The 17,637-nt window shown below is 30.9% G+C and overlaps 4 protein-coding genes across 4 annotated transcripts; all 4 read right to left on the reverse strand.

Annotated features, from left to right (window-relative positions):
* Positions 532-3,613, reverse strand: LOC109353117. Its single transcript, XM_019595291.1, has 4 exons — positions 3,057-3,613; positions 2,544-2,597; positions 2,304-2,429; positions 532-903 (listed from the first exon to the last, which is right to left on the reverse strand). The coding sequence occupies exons 1-4, from the start codon at positions 3,429-3,431 to the stop codon at positions 724-726; spliced, it is 735 nt and encodes a 244-aa protein (XP_019450836.1). The 5' UTR covers positions 3,432-3,613; the 3' UTR covers positions 532-723.
* Positions 5,074-6,167, reverse strand: LOC109351940 (protein LOW PSII ACCUMULATION 2, chloroplastic). The gene is made up of 2 exons (XM_019593655.1): positions 5,681-6,167; positions 5,074-5,601 (listed from the first exon to the last, which is right to left on the reverse strand). The coding sequence occupies exons 1-2, from the start codon at positions 6,069-6,071 to the stop codon at positions 5,456-5,458; spliced, it is 537 nt and encodes a 178-aa protein (XP_019449200.1). The 5' UTR covers positions 6,072-6,167; the 3' UTR covers positions 5,074-5,455.
* Positions 7,108-8,983, reverse strand: LOC109352812 (endoglucanase 8-like). Its single transcript, XM_019595005.1, has 7 exons — positions 8,969-8,983; positions 8,482-8,889; positions 8,295-8,381; positions 8,042-8,203; positions 7,792-7,900; positions 7,529-7,698; positions 7,108-7,428 (listed from the first exon to the last, which is right to left on the reverse strand). The coding sequence occupies exons 1-7, from the start codon at positions 8,981-8,983 to the stop codon at positions 7,108-7,110; spliced, it is 1,272 nt and encodes a 423-aa protein (XP_019450550.1).
* Positions 9,590-11,861, reverse strand: LOC109353062 (endoglucanase 8-like). Its single transcript, XM_019595247.1, has 7 exons — positions 11,658-11,861; positions 10,964-11,371; positions 10,777-10,863; positions 10,524-10,685; positions 10,274-10,382; positions 10,011-10,180; positions 9,590-9,910 (listed from the first exon to the last, which is right to left on the reverse strand). The coding sequence occupies exons 1-7, from the start codon at positions 11,853-11,855 to the stop codon at positions 9,590-9,592; spliced, it is 1,455 nt and encodes a 484-aa protein (XP_019450792.1). The 5' UTR covers positions 11,856-11,861.

Genomic DNA, 17,637 nt, shown 5'->3' on the forward strand with positions numbered 1-17,637 from the left:
TTAAAAAATCAATGAACGTAATTTGTAATAAAACTTACTGATACCATTTGACACAGACAGTCAAACCTAATAATGGAATTAAGTAGCTATCCTTGGCAGGTATAATTGGAGCTCCTTCTTATAAGCCTTTCCCATAATCTCATATTTCTCATTACTATTGAAGACAAATTCCTTTTTGTAGGAGTTGGATTCACGACGGAAAATGTTCACAAGATACTTTTAAAAGATACTTTTTTTAGGACTTGGTGTTTCTGACCTTTGTTGTTTTCATGGACCGAATTGGTAGCAAAAATCTTTGAGGAATTAAATTAAAGGTCATCAGTCTTTCAAGGAAAGAAATGACGTTTAACTCTTGAAAGTTAAAATATTGTGATGCAAAAAAATTGATGCTGCCTGCTTTTGCATTTCTACCTTGATATGGCTCCAGAAATTGTTTGCACCAAGAACAGGCTGTTTCTTTTTCACTTGTCTTTTGGTTTCTTATATTATTTTCTTCCTGTTTCGTCTCTCCTATCTCAGCTATCATAGTACTAAGAAAGATTTACAAGTCCATACAAATACAACTGAACTAACTCTATCAGCACTTCATACAGATAATGTAAGAACAAACTTCTATTATAATGCAGCTGAAAACACAATAAATGAATAGGACTTCATTGCACTGTATATTATTCATCTGTTTGCAAAGTCAAATCCAGAAAATAACATCTGACTCGCACACCTTCATTTCTCCTCAAAGTCAACATCAATAATCTCAGGGTCTGACTTGGAGTTAGATTTGCTTTTAGCACCTCTTGAAAAGAAATCATTTTTAGGTTGCCACACAATGTTTCCACAACCAGTACATCGAATTATTTGGTTCTTGTAACCAGCAAATTGCATCTGACAAGCCGGACAAGTGCCCTATACAGTTATAAATGTAGTGCACTTCTTTAGCCAATTTTAATACAAACAGTGCAGATAAGTTTAAATGATAAATTCAAAAGATCATGAACTAGAATGCAAGAGATACTATACACTACACTACTACAGTAAGAAAACATATCCACAGAGTTCAATCCAAGGAACTTGAATCTGAATATGTTAGTCAAGCTTCACATCCATGAAGCATTTACACTTCAAAATGGTTGTCATCCCTATGTTAGAATGTATCTGTGTCGGATACTTCTAACCTACATCTTCAAATTACTTTATGAAATTGTGTGCCAATACAAGTGGTGTATCACAATAATTAGATGAACGTTAGTATTTTATTGTACATACAATCACTAATGTTTCCTTACGACGCATTGATATCTATTCTAATTTAGGATACATGTTTTAACATTATGTAAGTTTTATGTCATAGCTTGAGCAAGGTCAATAATTTTTAAAAGTTTATAATATTCAATATTCATGTGTTAGTTTCATGTCTGTATCTATGTCTCGTGTTTATATCCAAGCTTCCTATCTTCACACCACGGTTATGTCTAACAAAAAACTAATTTAATGATAGGTAGCCCCAAACTAAATGTCTGGCAAATTTTGAAGTTTCAAATATAAGTAATAGAAAGGTTTTGTAGCAATTAGATCTATACAAATAGTATACCACCTGATTACCTTACTTCCTCTACGAGAAATTGACAAGATTAAGGAACCCCAGCTTATAAGGGATTAAGAAAAACCCTTATAGTCCTTTCTAGTTTGAGCACAGGTTTTTGCGAGTGAAAAACGTATTCTTGTGGTATCTTTTGAAATGTATCAATAAATAAACGCGGAAACTTTTAAGAAATCCACTGAATATGCGGATTCACACCTCTTACAACATACTTTTAAGTTGTTCTATGCCATAGATAAACGCGAAAACTTTTAAGAAATCCACTGAATATGTGGATTTACACCTCTTACAACAAACACAACCTTCTGTTCCTCAAGCAATTTGCTTAGCTTAAAATCAATCTTAATTGATCATTTCTAATACATCTGTTGATGGCCTTAATCGGGTGTTATCATTTTTGCGAATTTCATATTCTTATTACGTTTCTGCTTTTCTAAAGAAGAGTTCTCATACTTGCTCATTGTTTCTCTTGTTTCCTTTCTTCAAGGGATATTTTTTCTAGGGGGGAATAAAAATTAAGGTTTTTTGTACCAATGTTTGAATTTTGAAAATATTCTGACTCAATTGTATGTTCATCAAAGGGAGTGCAAAAAATACTTAAGTTCATTGTGATATATAAACATTTAATATTGGTAGTGGAGTACCATTTGAAGTAAGGGGAGTATAAAAAGATGTTGAAATGGAATAGGCAAGTATACATACATACCTTAATAACTAAGGTGTTGGCCAAAGTGCCAATGAGAAGAGGTCCAGCAAATGGAAGTACCCATGTTGCAAAGATGAGCACCCGAAATAGCCAACCAGATAAAGCAAACCAGATGAAGAAAATTGTCTGAAAGATAAAAAATGGATCACATAAGGTTGAGAAGAGTTGAAGAGAAGGAGAATAAAAAGAAAAGCTTATATACCCAAATTTTTATATGAATAGGAAAGATAACACACTTACAGCAAAGCTCCTACCAAGTGGACTATTCAGGAACTTATTGAGTTGCATCCTGTACTGCAAACATAACATACCATTATTAAAACGTCAATTTTGTTCACAAAGATTGGCATCATTAGCCATGGGGAAGATAGTGTGCAGAGTATGGGAATAAATTGCCAACGTTGAGTGTAATTGAAAACATTATGAAGAAATAAGGTAGCAGTTGGTGTCTGGTAAAGTGGCTTATTTCAATAAGTTCCAAGCTTATAAGCATGTATTTGATAAGGCAAGCTTGCATTGTCATGTCAATTTACACTTATTAGTTAGTGTATCATCTAATCTTATAAAAGAGTTCCAATTGAATGAGGTAAAATACCAAGTTTGAACATTCAGTTTGGAGCTTATTATATTAGTGTCAGATAAGGTATTACCAGTTTATAGGCTTCCAGCTTGCCTAGCTTATAAGCTAGTTGTCCTCCAAACAGAGCTAGGTAAATTAAATTAAAATAAAATAAAATAAAATAAAAAAGATACCATGGGCCAGTTTCTAGAGAAATCGATTTGGAAAGAGCGGAAACGGAGTCCAATCTCGAAGTCACGATCAATCTCACGCGCTCTAACAGCGGCAGACCTAGCAACAGAGGAGAGACGGTGAGAAACGGAGTAACGGCGGTCAATGCGTTCAGCAGTCTTCTTAGCTTCGAAGAGTAAGCGCTCGAAACCGTCGTTGGCAGTTCTCCATGCGTCCTTCCATGCTTCCCCTGAAGCCATCCTCTGTGCGAAACTATCCATCTCTCTCCGATTGAATGCTTTTACTGTTAACATTTGTCCATGTCGAAGGTTGCTGTTCTTCTTATTGGTCGGTGGAAATGGAATGAGTGGTTGCCACCGCAGAGTTGTGGTGGTCATGGCGATACAAGGACCTTCTTCAAAAGATCAACACACAAAGAATTGAAATTGAAATTGAAGAGAGAGAAAAAGAAGAGGTCTGCAATTGAATGAATTGGGAATTTAAGGCGTGGCCTCTCAATGGACAATTCCTGCGGTCACCGTGAGATAGCTTTTCACTTCATGTCATGCTAATCGTGGAAAATGTAAAACTTTAAACAATTACTCCATTACCATAAAAATTAATTATTGCTATATAAATTTAACACATAAATCTTTTATATTTTATACCTATTCTATTATTAATTACCAAACTATATAATGTAGGAGATATAATCAATGGAAATTGATTGTAATAAGATATATTATTTAAATTTAAATACGAGATATATTAGTATATTTGTTGTGCTATAAGATTTAGAAAAAAATGTATACACCGACATTATATGAGTTTTATTAAATCATTATTGACTCTTCAAAACATGTAACGTGGATAAAATGAATGATGTATTGACAATGTATAAATATTTATAATGATACTACACTCTTTTAATATTTAGGAGATGAAATTGATACACACAAATTATAACCAAAGTGAGTATGGAGCCAACATTTAATTATGGAAAGTTTAAAGAAAAGAATTATTTGTATATTTGAAATTGTAAGGAAATAAAAAGAAGTGGTGCATATGGTGGATGATCCATACACACACATGTTGCAAGTTGCAACTGATAAGCTGTGTTGGTTGGTTGTGGAGTATTGTGCACAGGCTGCTTCAGACCTTATCAGAAAAAAGCATGTCTCCATATTATATTTGTACTTATTCACATGCAATTGTTGTGTTTGCTTACTGCATCATGTGTTCTATTTAGACATGGTAGGAGTTTGCTCAACTTCCCTGGAAGGGCCCTTCAAATGAAATTACATTAGCCAATGTTGTGTTTCGGTGCCTTAACTTCCCACAAGCTCCTATACTCACTTCTCAAGCAACAATTCTTTTGATCATAAGGTTGTTGATTAACCATGTTGTTTTTTTCTTGCTATGACAAGCATTACACAGTGATATTGATTCAGTTCTCTGTTGTCTTGTCTGTCCTTCAAATGAAATACAGTTTTATTCTTGTTAATTGAGCTATTCTTGTTAATTGGAGTTGGAGGCATTCAATATATGAATAAACTATTGAAAATACTCAACATTCAGTTCATCAATTTTGTCATCCGCAACTTTTCCTCTTGATTACATTTTCAACTAAGAAAATAACCGAAATAAAAACAACATACCTAACTCTGATCTGCCAACACTATCAATATCCTTCTAAAGTGTTTTACACTGTTTAGATGTGAAACCAATCATTGTTCACTACAACGAGTACTGGGATTATTAACAAAGTTTTAATTGTATCATACATCATTCTCTCAATGATGTGTTAACAATCATACACTGATACAAATCTCCTCTAATGATGTATTAACAAATCTCCTACACTGATACAATATATCTATAATAAATATCTTTCAAATGGCAATGGTGCATATATAAATGACAATATATGTATGCGTCTAATTGTATGACTAATTAACACACATTCAAACGTTGGATAAGAGGGGCAACCATCAATAGCCTATATATATAATATACCAAGGATGGCTCAACACTTAACTATATATATCAAAGATCAATTTTTATATTGTCTATGTGCAAAAGGGAGCCTCAAATCACAAGCATACCCCAAACCTCTCTGCCTTTTTCTTTTGCAAATAATTAAAATCCAAATAACTAACTAGCATCAAGATAAAATATAAGGTAAGTTTCACAGATAGAAGTGATGAAATTACAACATAGGATGAAGCCATTTGAAAAATCCCATTCTGGTGGGCATGATGAGTGACATGTTGGTTATTGATGAAGGATCCAAATCCAAAAGACATGGTCCTTACATAGCCTTCTTTTCATTCTGAGATGAAAAGCAAAAGTATGATTGCAGTGACTCATTCATAATTTGACCTTGTAAGGGCAACAGAATGTTAAAACTATATGTATGACATTATTTGGCATCGGTAATTTTCTCATTCTGTAGATATTTGATGACTCCATATGCAACAGCTCCAACAAAAAATAAGAAAACAGTAGGGGTAAAGGATGGATACAAATACTTCACAAACAACTTGTCCCACTCTTCTGGTAGAAAGCCTGCAAGTTAAAATGATATATTTATAATATAGTTTATAAATGTGTGTAGTGTTGATAAATATGAAGAAAAAAGGGGTACCAGAAGCAGCAAGAGCAATGCCCTCAAGAAGAATGATGGCACCAAAAGCGAGCCAGGCAAGAATAAAAGAGGTTTCGTAGTTGTTGCTGCTGTTATGTTCCTTAGTGTTGTTCCCTTGTTGTGAAGGAAGAGTAGGAGATGGTTTTTGAAGTGGGGTCCTTCGAATTATGGAAGCCCTTTGTCTTATGATTTTGTCTTTAGTTGAGGAAGACCCGAATCCCTTTCCCTTAGTTGGAGTTGAATCGGAATGAGAAGCCTTTTCAGATCTGATTACCGGAGAGAAGAACAGAATCCTATTGCTATTGGTACTGGTACTGGTACTGGTACTGGTGGTGAATAAAGGAGACAACAACAACAAATGACTTTGAGTTTGAGTTTGCAGCAGAGCCATTATATTGTGCTGTGTTTGTGTTTGTGTTTTGTGTTTTGTGTCTGTGTTTGAGATGAAGTGAAAAGTGTGGTGGTTCAAGTTGGCTCATCCACAATCCACTATCCACTATCCAACACTTGATATCTTATCTCATATTGCCACCTTTCATTTATTATACAACTTTACAAATATCCCAACCATTTAACCTTTTACTTCAATCTTACATTTACTTTTTCATTCTTTTCCATTATCACACTTGTAAATGTATAGATTGATGTAGTCATTTTTTTATTTATAGAAAACTTGGATATAGATTGATATGATTACTTCATTATATTTCATTTTTAATGCCAGTTTGTTATATTTCACATGATAAGTAGAATAACTAGTGAAAGAATTGTTGGGCCTTGTGTTTGGGCTTTGGGCTCTGAGTGAGTGTTGAACTTTGAATTCTCAACCACCAACCGCTATGGTACTATCCTCGTCTTTTTCACATGATAAGTAGAATAACAGATTAGGGTACTTGCACAGATGAGTTGAATGTGAGGACTTGAATGAGGTACTTGCACTCTTCTTAATCTTGCTTCGTTCAATACCATTGCTCTCGCTCTACTCAACACACTTTCCTAGGTAGCTACTAAATGTATCTTCAGTCATGTTATGGCTTTTAATTCATTTCTCATTCTTATAATCCTTAAAAGCTATCCAATATTAAGTTCACAAACTCTTATTAATTATAGGAATCTTTATTTTGTTTCATAGTGAGTGCAAGCATTCCCATGGGTTCAATGTGAAATAGATTTTTTAGATAGCTAGTGTAGTTCATATTTTCATATATAGTTCATTTTAGCAACAAAAGAATCATTTAAAGGAACAACATCACAGCAGGTTCTAGATTAATTAAAGTTTTCATTATGTGGTATATAAATACCAGAATGGCATAATACACTTATTTGAGGATAATTACAAAGAGTATTATGATACTTGATATATAACATAATATATATATATTTGTATAATGAAAGGTATAGTTAAGGAACTAATCCATATTCAGCTTCTAGGGCTTGTTGAAGTAAGCCAAAACACCAACAAAAGGAGCATTGATGTAAGTTGTTGGCTCAGATTGTGAAATATTATATTGTGAGTCTAGAAAAGAATCATCATCTGCAGGCCCTCCAACTACAGAACCGGTAAGGATGTTGGGATTAGGAGTTGTTAATTTGAAATAATTGTATCCTTCACCACATTCAATTTTTTGTGGGTGAATACTCAAAGATGGAAGTGTTGAACCGCGATGGTGTATCTTCTGAGGAAACTTGTTTCCATAACCCACCATATATGACATCCCTAGCGGGTTTTGTCCTAATATGTAATCCGTCTACAAACAAATATACATAATGAGTAAATTAAACTCATTTCATATATAGATAGGTATATATTCTGGAACGAGTCCAAAAGATCCTTGCATGCATATATACCTGAGATCTTGCGAGTGTTATGAGTTGGTCTGGGGTGGCAGAGACAGACTTGTCTTCACAATTTACTTGTTGGCCCGCACTACGCAAGTAGCTTGCATAAACAATCATCAGAAAAGATATAGATGTTGCGTGTTGTAAGTTACTTCCTCCAGGTTTGAACATAAGCCCACCTAAAAGATTAGATAGATATATAAATCAGGTTTATAAGTACGTAGGAGCTAGCAAAAGAGGTAAATTATGCATATCTATTATGATTTATTTACCTTTACTATACCACACTGATTTCTGTTTCGACTGTGGCAACAAAGAGCATATGAACCGGTTTGCACTATCAACGAAAGGACTTGACTTGGATTTATCTTTTATCACCCACTATCAAAATTTGATGAAAATGGTAATATGCACTAATATTGTATTTGTATGTAATAAATAATATCATATGTGTAGGTAGGTGTAACAATTTAATCATGCATGTCCTTAAAAAATAAGCAAAGCAAAGCAATGAATAATAACCTGAGAAACAAGCACATTAATGCCAGCATCCTTGTTAGCCCAGCCAAATTCAGCAAAACCATAACCTATGCTTTGTATGTTTTGCTGTACAAAATCCCCATAATAGTTATCTGTCTGCTTAGTCGCCTTATACACCCATGCTGCAGCCCAAACCAACTCGTCCTGTATTTGGTGGAATAAAAACATATATATTTATATATACATATATACCACTTAATGTATTTCATTAACTGTTCGTGAAAATCAATCATACCATGTAGTTATCGTCACAGTAGAAAGGACAAGCGTCACCTACGCTATCACTATATTTTCCACGATACTTGTTTGCAAAGTCAAACACCTAACCATACAAAGGTCATAAAACATGTTGACATTATATTTTTTCAATGATAAATCAGATATACTATTTTGATAATCCAATATTCCAAATATATATATACCTTTTTGGCCCTGTCGAGAAGCTGTTTGGAATACGTAGCATCCGTATTCAGAAATACAATGGAAGATGCTGCAAGAGCAGCAGCAATCTCACCTGAGACATCTGAACCAGGTTTTTCTTTAGAGAGAACAAATGTGGTCCTAGAAGTGTCCATGTCTTCTGGCCTCTCCCAACAACCATGATCAACTTTAGATTCTCCAACTTGTGCTACAATACTATCTTCTTTATTTGTAGCTTTAAGGAAATAATCAGATCCCCACCTAACAGCTTCCAATGCATGTTGCAGATCTGAATCCATCTTCCCTCCAAATTCTATCACACTCCAAGCTAGCATCGTTGTTGTGAATGCCATTGGAAAATGGAATTTCACATTGTCACCAGCATCATAGTATCCACCTACCATATCAATCTGAGTTTGTTCTTTAGTTAGTCACAACTGTTTCAATAATAATTAATTAACAAAATGGAACAACAAGGCTAAATAAAACCCATCCAATGTTCATTGATATAGGCACAAAGGATTAACAATATTGCCCATCATTTATATATATATATATTCAACCAAAAACTGAAGCAAAACAAATGAATACTTCTTACAAAATATATATATGTTCTATGCATTCTTCTTAATCTTGCTTCGTTCAATACCATTGCTCTCGCTCTACTCAACACACTTTCCTAGGTAGCTACTAAATGTATCTTCAGTCATGTTATGGCTTTTAATTCATTTCTCATTCTTATAATCCTTAAAAGCTATCCAATATTAAGTTCACAAACTCTTATTAATTATAGGAATCTTTATTTTGTTTCATAGTGAGTGCAAGCATTCCCATGGGTTCAATGTGAAATAGATTTTTTAGATAGCTAGTGTAGTTCATATTTTCATATATAGTTCATTTTAGCAACAAAAGAATCATTTAAAGGAACAACATCACAGCAGGTTCTAGATTAATTAAAGTTTTCATTATGTGGTATATAAATACCAGAATGGCATAATACACTTATTTGAGGATAATTACAAAGAGTATTATGATACTTGATATATAACATAATATATATATATTTGTATAATGAAAGGTATAGTTAAGGAACTAATCCATATTCAGCTTCTAGGGCTTGTTGAAGTAAGCCAAAACACCAACAAAAGGAGCATTGATGTAAGTTGTTGGCTCAGATTGTGAAATATTATATTGTGAGTCTAGAAAAGAATCATCATCTGCAGGCCCTCCAACTACAGAACCGGTAAGGATGTTGGGATTAGGAGTTGTTAATTTGAAATAATTGTATCCTTCACCACATTCAATTTTTTGTGGGTGAATACTCAAAGATGGAAGTGTTGAACCGCGATGGTGTATCTTCTGAGGAAACTTGTTTCCATAACCCACCATATATGACATCCCTAGCGGGTTTTGTCCTAATATGTAATCCGTCTACAAACAAATATACATAATGAGTAAATTAAACTCATTTCATATATAGATAGGTATATATTCTGGAACGAGTCCAAAAGATCCTTGCATGCATATATACCTGAGATCTTGCGAGTGTTATGAGTTGGTCTGGGGTGGCAGAGACAGACTTGTCTTCACAATTTACTTGTTGGCCCGCACTACGCAAGTAGCTTGCATAAACAATCATCAGAAAAGATATAGATGTTGCGTGTTGTAAGTTACTTCCTCCAGGTTTGAACATAAGCCCACCTAAAAGATTAGATAGATATATAAATCAGGTTTATAAGTACGTAGGAGCTAGCAAAAGAGGTAAATTATGCATATCTATTATGATTTATTTACCTTTACTATACCACACTGATTTCTGTTTCGACTGTGGCAACAAAGAGCATATGAACCGGTTTGCACTATCAACGAAAGGACTTGACTTGGATTTATCTTTTATCACCCACTATCAAAATTTGATGAAAATGGTAATATGCACTAATATTGTATTTGTATGTAATAAATAATATCATATGTGTAGGTAGGTGTAACAATTTAATCATGCATGTCCTTAAAAAATAAGCAAAGCAAAGCAATGAATAATAACCTGAGAAACAAGCACATTAATGCCAGCATCCTTGTTAGCCCAGCCAAATTCAGCAAAACCATAACCTATGCTTTGTATGTTTTGCTGTACAAAATCCCCATAATAGTTATCTGTCTGCTTAGTCGCCTTATACACCCATGCTGCAGCCCAAACCAACTCGTCCTGTATTTGGTGGAATAAAAACATATATATTTATATATACATATATACCACTTAATGTATTTCATTAACTGTTCGTGAAAATCAATCATACCATGTAGTTATCGTCACAGTAGAAAGGACAAGCGTCACCTACGCTATCACTATATTTTCCACGATACTTGTTTGCAAAGTCAAACACCTAACCATACAAAGGTCATAAAACATGTTGACATTATATTTTTTCAATGATAAATCAGATATACTATTTTGATAATCCAATATTCCAAATATATATATACCTTTTTGGCCCTGTCGAGAAGCTGTTTGGAATACGTAGCATCCGTATTCAGAAATACAATGGAAGATGCTGCAAGAGCAGCAGCAATCTCACCTGAGACATCTGAACCAGGTTTTTCTTTAGAGAGAACAAATGTGGTCCTAGAAGTGTCCATGTCTTCTGGCCTCTCCCAACAACCATGATCAACTTTAGATTCTCCAACTTGTGCTACAATACTATCTTCTTTATTTGTAGCTTTAAGGAAATAATCAGATCCCCACCTAACAGCTTCCAATGCATGTTGCAGATCTGAATCCATCTTCCCTCCAAATTCTATCACACTCCAAGCTAGCATCGTTGTTGTGAATGCCATTGGAAAATGGAATTTCACATTGTCACCAGCATCATAGTATCCACCTACCATATCAATCTGAGTTTGTTCTTTAGTTAGTCACAACTGTTTCAATAATAATTAATTAACAAAATGGAACAACAAGGCTAAATAAAACCCATCCAATGTTCATTGATATAGGCACAAAGGATTAACAATATTGCCCATCATTTATATATATATATATTCAACCAAAAACTGAAGCAAAACAAATGAATACTTCTTACAAAATATATATATGTTCTATGCATCCTAGTTTAATTTCCATGTCTCCCCTTTAGATATTTAAAATATAATTATACATGCATATATATAAATAAGTTACATTAAGATCAGAGCCATCATTAAGGGCAGAGTCTTTTCGCCATGTAATGCGTTGAGAAGGTGGCAACTTCCCTGACCTCTGGCCTTCAAAAAACATAATGCTCTTTGTCAAAGCTTCTTTGTAATTAAGTGAAGCTGCATTTGCCATTGCTACCATCACCAACACTGTGGTTGTCATTATTAATGACAATTTTGCCATGGTTATGTTCTTCTATCTTGTTTGTCCGTTCAATTAGAGATATGCTACTGTATATATACTTTGAGCATTTTCAGAATACACATCTATACATCCATTTTCAGAATACACGTACACATATGTGTGGACAAATATCACTTGTTTCAAATGATGTTTTATTCTCTATCATGTCAGGATCAATCCAATATTATCCCATAAATAAAAGAAATTTTTTAAAAACTAAAATTTAGATTCTAATCCAATATATCTACTCAACCCATTTATTAATTTACTTTTTCTCACTCGATATACTTTTTTTGGCAACTTTTAATCTGGAGGGAATTCTTTTCCTTTTAAGGTTAAGATCTTCAAGACCATTTTTTCCCTTTTAATTAGAGATATGATTCTTTCCTCTCTAGGAGATGGTTGTTTTTCTTTTTCAATACTAGATAGGAAAGTACATACAAAATAAAAGGACAAAATTATATATTGTTAATCCTTTTACCTTTTTAATGCATTCTGGTACACTTTTATTTTTAAATGTAAATATAAATTTAATAACATTACTTTCTCCAGATTCTTTTCCAAATTTGAGTTAGACCATATCCTGACTAAAGTGATTACTATTTTAAACTAATATTTAATATTTTAAATTATCACAATAGTTCCATAATTTTATAATAAATTAAAAGACGTTGGATATATTTAAGAGAATTAAAAGATACTTATTGTTTTAATTTGAAATCATATTTTCTCTCATAGTCAGTTATTATAAGCTATATAATAGTTATTATATTGGTGGCTTAAGAAAAAACAATATTTTGGATTTGATTAACTTGATGATATTGATTCTTCTACCTTTAGACAATATTTGGTTTCTGAAAGAAAAGTTAAGGAAATAAATGTTGAGAAAAGAAAAATTAAGAGGAGAAAATGGATAAAAAATATGGTGAATTATTAGTTGTTTGATATGGTGATAAATGGAAAGAAAGTTAAGAGAAAATATATAATTAAAATTAATAATGAAAATCACACAATAGAAACGCAAAACTATGACTCTCACCATATTATTGTGTTAGTTTGCTTTTAGGGAAGATAAAAATACGTGACCCATAAGCATCAATAAAAAATAAAAAATACACATAACGATAACTTGCAATAATAATTTATAGGTGAGTACAAGTATCATGATATTTACCCCCAATAGGTAGCCACATAATTATAAATTTATTTTTAATTAAATATTTTATATATTATAATTTCATACTACCTTAACATTATATATTGTGTATATTTAATACTTTAATTATTGGACATATTTTATTATCCATCTAAATATTATTTTTATATATAATATAATTAAAAAATATAAAATTATATAATTAACCTTAAAAATTCGTTTGGTACACAGTTACCCACAAATAGCATTACCCTTAAGCATACCCACAAAAGATGTTGGTAGGACACAATAAAGCAATACACACTTATAATTGTAATTTATTTGATGTAAGAAATAAATTAATTATTTTAAAAATTGTAATTTTAATTACATAATATTTGGTTTAAGAAGGAAAATTTGAATGGAATGAAAGTTGAAGAAAGGAAAGTTAATAAAAAAAAAGTGTTTCTTTAATCTGTGTTAAAGAAAAAATGAAAATTAATAAATTGAGAATGATTCAAAAAAAAACAATTCTTATTAATTTTAAGTTAAGATTAAATATAGCTTTTTCATTCATTTTCACTCCATATAAGAAGAAAAAACTTTAGTGGGTCAAATTGCTTTTTTCTCTTTCATTCCTTTGTTTTTTTTTTCTAACCAAACAATGGAAAATAATTTATTCTTTCCTCATCATTTCTTTTTTTCTATTTTTTTCCTTTGGCAGGTTAATATACAATATATTTATTGTGAAGGAAACGTGATGCTTGACTTCATGGCCAAACTTAGTTTGAGCCTCCAAGTCTCCTTGATGTTCTAGGATACACCACCTATAAGAGCTTCCACTATCCTGCATATGGACTTGTACCCTATGTTTTAGTTTCTTTTGTTTTTTATATTTTCGTTGTACCAAAAAAAACATAGCCACGCTATGTTTGGTTTATGAAAGAAAAGTTGAAGAAATAAAAATTAAGAGGTAAAAATGAGTAGAAATATGGTGAATTTTTAGTTATTTGATATGATAGAAAATGAAAAAAAAAGGAAGAGAAAATTACACTTATAATTAATCATGAAAATGATGTCGAAGAAACAAAAAACATGAGTCCTACCATATTATTATATTGGTTTGCTTCTAATGATGACAAAAATACTCTACTTATAAGTTTCCACAAAAAATACATGCAATAGATACCCACAATAATAAAATATAAGTGGGTACAAGTATCATGATGTTTGCCCCAAATGTACTCGCATAATTATAAATTTATTTTTTAACTAGATATTTTATATTATAATTTTGTATTATATTATATATTATGTGTATTTTTAAAATATAATAATAAATTTTAATTATTGAACATATCTAATTATCCATCTAATAATTATTTTTATATGTATTATAATCACAAAATATATAATTAAACTTGAAAACATGTTGGATACACACAAATAATTGTTACCCTTACAGATACATGCAAAAAGGATGGATGGATGTGGGTATGAGAAAGCGCTACAAGCACTCACTCTATCCTATTGCCATACCTATTTGTTCACTCCACTTGAGTAACAATGTTATAATTTGATTTATAATATATTTGCTTTAACAAAAATGAGTGGAATTAAAATTGAATATAAATGGTGGTAGTTATTATTTGTTTTGGATTTAATGTTTATTAAAATTAAAATTGAATATAACTTGTGTTTATGATAATGTTTAATTTAATGTGAAATATGTGGTTAATTAATGTATTAGTGGTAGTTGTTCAGGATTATATAGTTTTTTTGAAAAAAATTAAATAATGTGAAGGGCAAAATAGGAAATGAAAATTACACAATGAGGGAAGTTATTTCAAGTTTTGGCTTTATATATAGTATAGATAGATTATAGATATAGATAGATAGATTATAGAAATTTATATAAACATGAAATTTGATGTTAAAAAACTTAAAATAAGGAAATAATCGATGAATAGTTATTTTATGTTTATTAGTATAGTTAAACATAAAATTAGAAGTTATAAAAGATAAAATAGGAAAACACAAAATACTCAATGGGTAATTATTTTATGTTTTCCCTTTATCTATTAGTATAGAACTATAGATAAATATCATCATAATACATCTAAATAATAAAAGTGTAAAATAATATATATTTTTCTTTTTTTATACATTTCCCTCTCCACAATTAAAGATGGTCTCAACCCTTCAAATTTACGGCAATGGATAAACATAATAAAGAATAAAAAATTAAAAAATAGTTGGAATAATATCTAATAAACTACTTTTGACAAAATAAGAAGTTAGTTTACTGATCCTAATTTTAAAGAATATATCTATTTTTTAAAATCTTATTGAAAATTATACATTCTCTTCAATAATCTTACGATTTATTGGAAAAAATAACCACTCACAATTTATTTAAATGATGAAAGTATCATAAAGTATTACATTATATAATTTTTCCTTTTGTTTTTTATAATATATATTCTATTATTTGAATTTCAAATAACTTTTTCTTTTATATATTGGTTATAATTTATTTATATGCATGTTATTCTTAAAAGTTTGAGTTAATGATATTTTAATTATCATCTAGAAGATATTCTAAGTTTGAGTTAATAATAATTCTAATTATAATGGGTAAGATTTTTCTTAATTAATGATATTCCTAAAAGTTTGAGATTATTATTTCTTTATTTTTATGTTTACTCATTCTTTTTATTTATTGATTATTATTTCTTTATTCAGATGAGTATGGTAATACATGTTTTTTATCCGACCCTAAATATTAATCATGTTATTTTCTTGAATTAAATTCGACCTTAAACTCAAAGGCTTATCCTACTCCAAATAATGATCGGACCAACTTTTATACTCAAACACAATTCAAAATCATATTAAATATAATGTATACCATTTTATATAAAATATTTTAAATATTATATTGACAATATTAGTTCCCTTCCCCTTACCTTTTAGATAAAGTGTTTTAACACACACAAATATATATATATATATATACATATATATATATATATTCATAACAAACATTTTAAAATGATATAAAGACCACAAACTATATATTGACAATATTAGTTCTCTCTCCTTTTCTTTGGTCTTAATATATCTAATATGAGTGTCATGGTTCGATTTTCGGTTGAAAGACTGCATCTGTAGCTTAGAAGGAGATGAACTCTATTTCGACAATATTTGAAGTTGTCACTAATTTTTTTTATGATTAAATATAGAAAACTCATTTGTTTAGCTCGATTTGATAAAATAGTATTTTGAATAAGAGTTCTAAACTCAACAGTTGATTGTGGATTAATGAAGGTACTATCACCCTATTCACCTGTAATAAAATGGTACTATTGTTAATTACCTAACCTTTTATTCCCTTAAAAAATTATTTAATGAAAAGTATTTTATTTTGTATCTCACAACAGTTCATTTTACTCATTTGTATTCGTAAGTATAATAAGGAAATTAGACTACGTTGTCCTCGGTTAGATATTGGTTGATTTGGTGGAGTTGGTTTTATTGATTTGAAAATATTAATGATTTGGTTCACTTGATTTTTATTTGTTTGAAATATTGATGATATGATTGTTTCAATTTGGTGGAGTTAATATCGAATAGATGTCTTTGATTGTAAACATTCTTCTCATTTTAGAGAAGTTAGACACGAGTTAAACCATAACCAAACTATAAAAACTCTGTTAAAATTGTTTGATAATAAATAAATAATTAAAATACGAGTTATTATTTTTCAATGGAACCAATAGTGAGGAGATTTTGTTGGTCACTGAATCTCTTCCATTTTTTTGGAGAAACTAGAGACAATGTGAACCACTATAAAAGATATATTAAATTCATTCAATAAATTTATTTTTATTATTTTTATTTTAAAAATAAATTGAATAAACAGAAAAAAGGAATGACATTAGTCATAGACCGACTTTATGGTCTAAGTAGAAAAGAATATACGATACAAGTCACGACTGTGCTATTCAAATTCCATAAATTAATTATTTGATAAAATATATTTTTTAATTATTGTTAAAAAATCAATAGCAAAGAGACAATTGATCATAGATTGACTTTCCACGAGAAGTAGAAAGAAGGAAAGGATGTGTGTCATGATGGTATCATTCAAATTCCATAATTAATCATGTGATAAAACATCTTTTTAATGATTTATATTATAATTATTGAAACAATTATATATTTATTTTTATGAATCAATATTCGGTTGGAATACCGACTTTGCGACTTAGAAAGAGGCAAACACAATTTCTATCTCTCTCAAGTGGTTTGGAGTCATCACGTTTTTTGTGGTTAAAACGTTAAAAATTCTCTTTTAAGTCCAAATTTGACAAAGTCATCTTTAATCAAATAATATGAACTCGGGAGTCGATTACAGATTGAAGACGGTATTAGCACACCGTTCACCCGTAATAAAGTGGTATTCTCGCTAATAGGTATAGACTTTTATGGAGTCATAAGGTGGTCCTAAGGAATGAAGTGCAGGAGGTTGTGGGTTCGAGTCCACCATCAACAAAAAATGGGATTTATAAGGATGGTTGATGGTAGGGGTGTAGGAGGTTGAGGGTAGAGTCTCACCCACAACAAAATACTAACATACTAACA

Source organism: Lupinus angustifolius, chromosome LG07 (assembly GCF_001865875.1).
Source record: "Lupinus angustifolius cultivar Tanjil chromosome LG07, LupAngTanjil_v1.0, whole genome shotgun sequence".
NCBI lineage: Eukaryota > Viridiplantae > Streptophyta > Magnoliopsida > Fabales > Fabaceae > Lupinus > Lupinus angustifolius.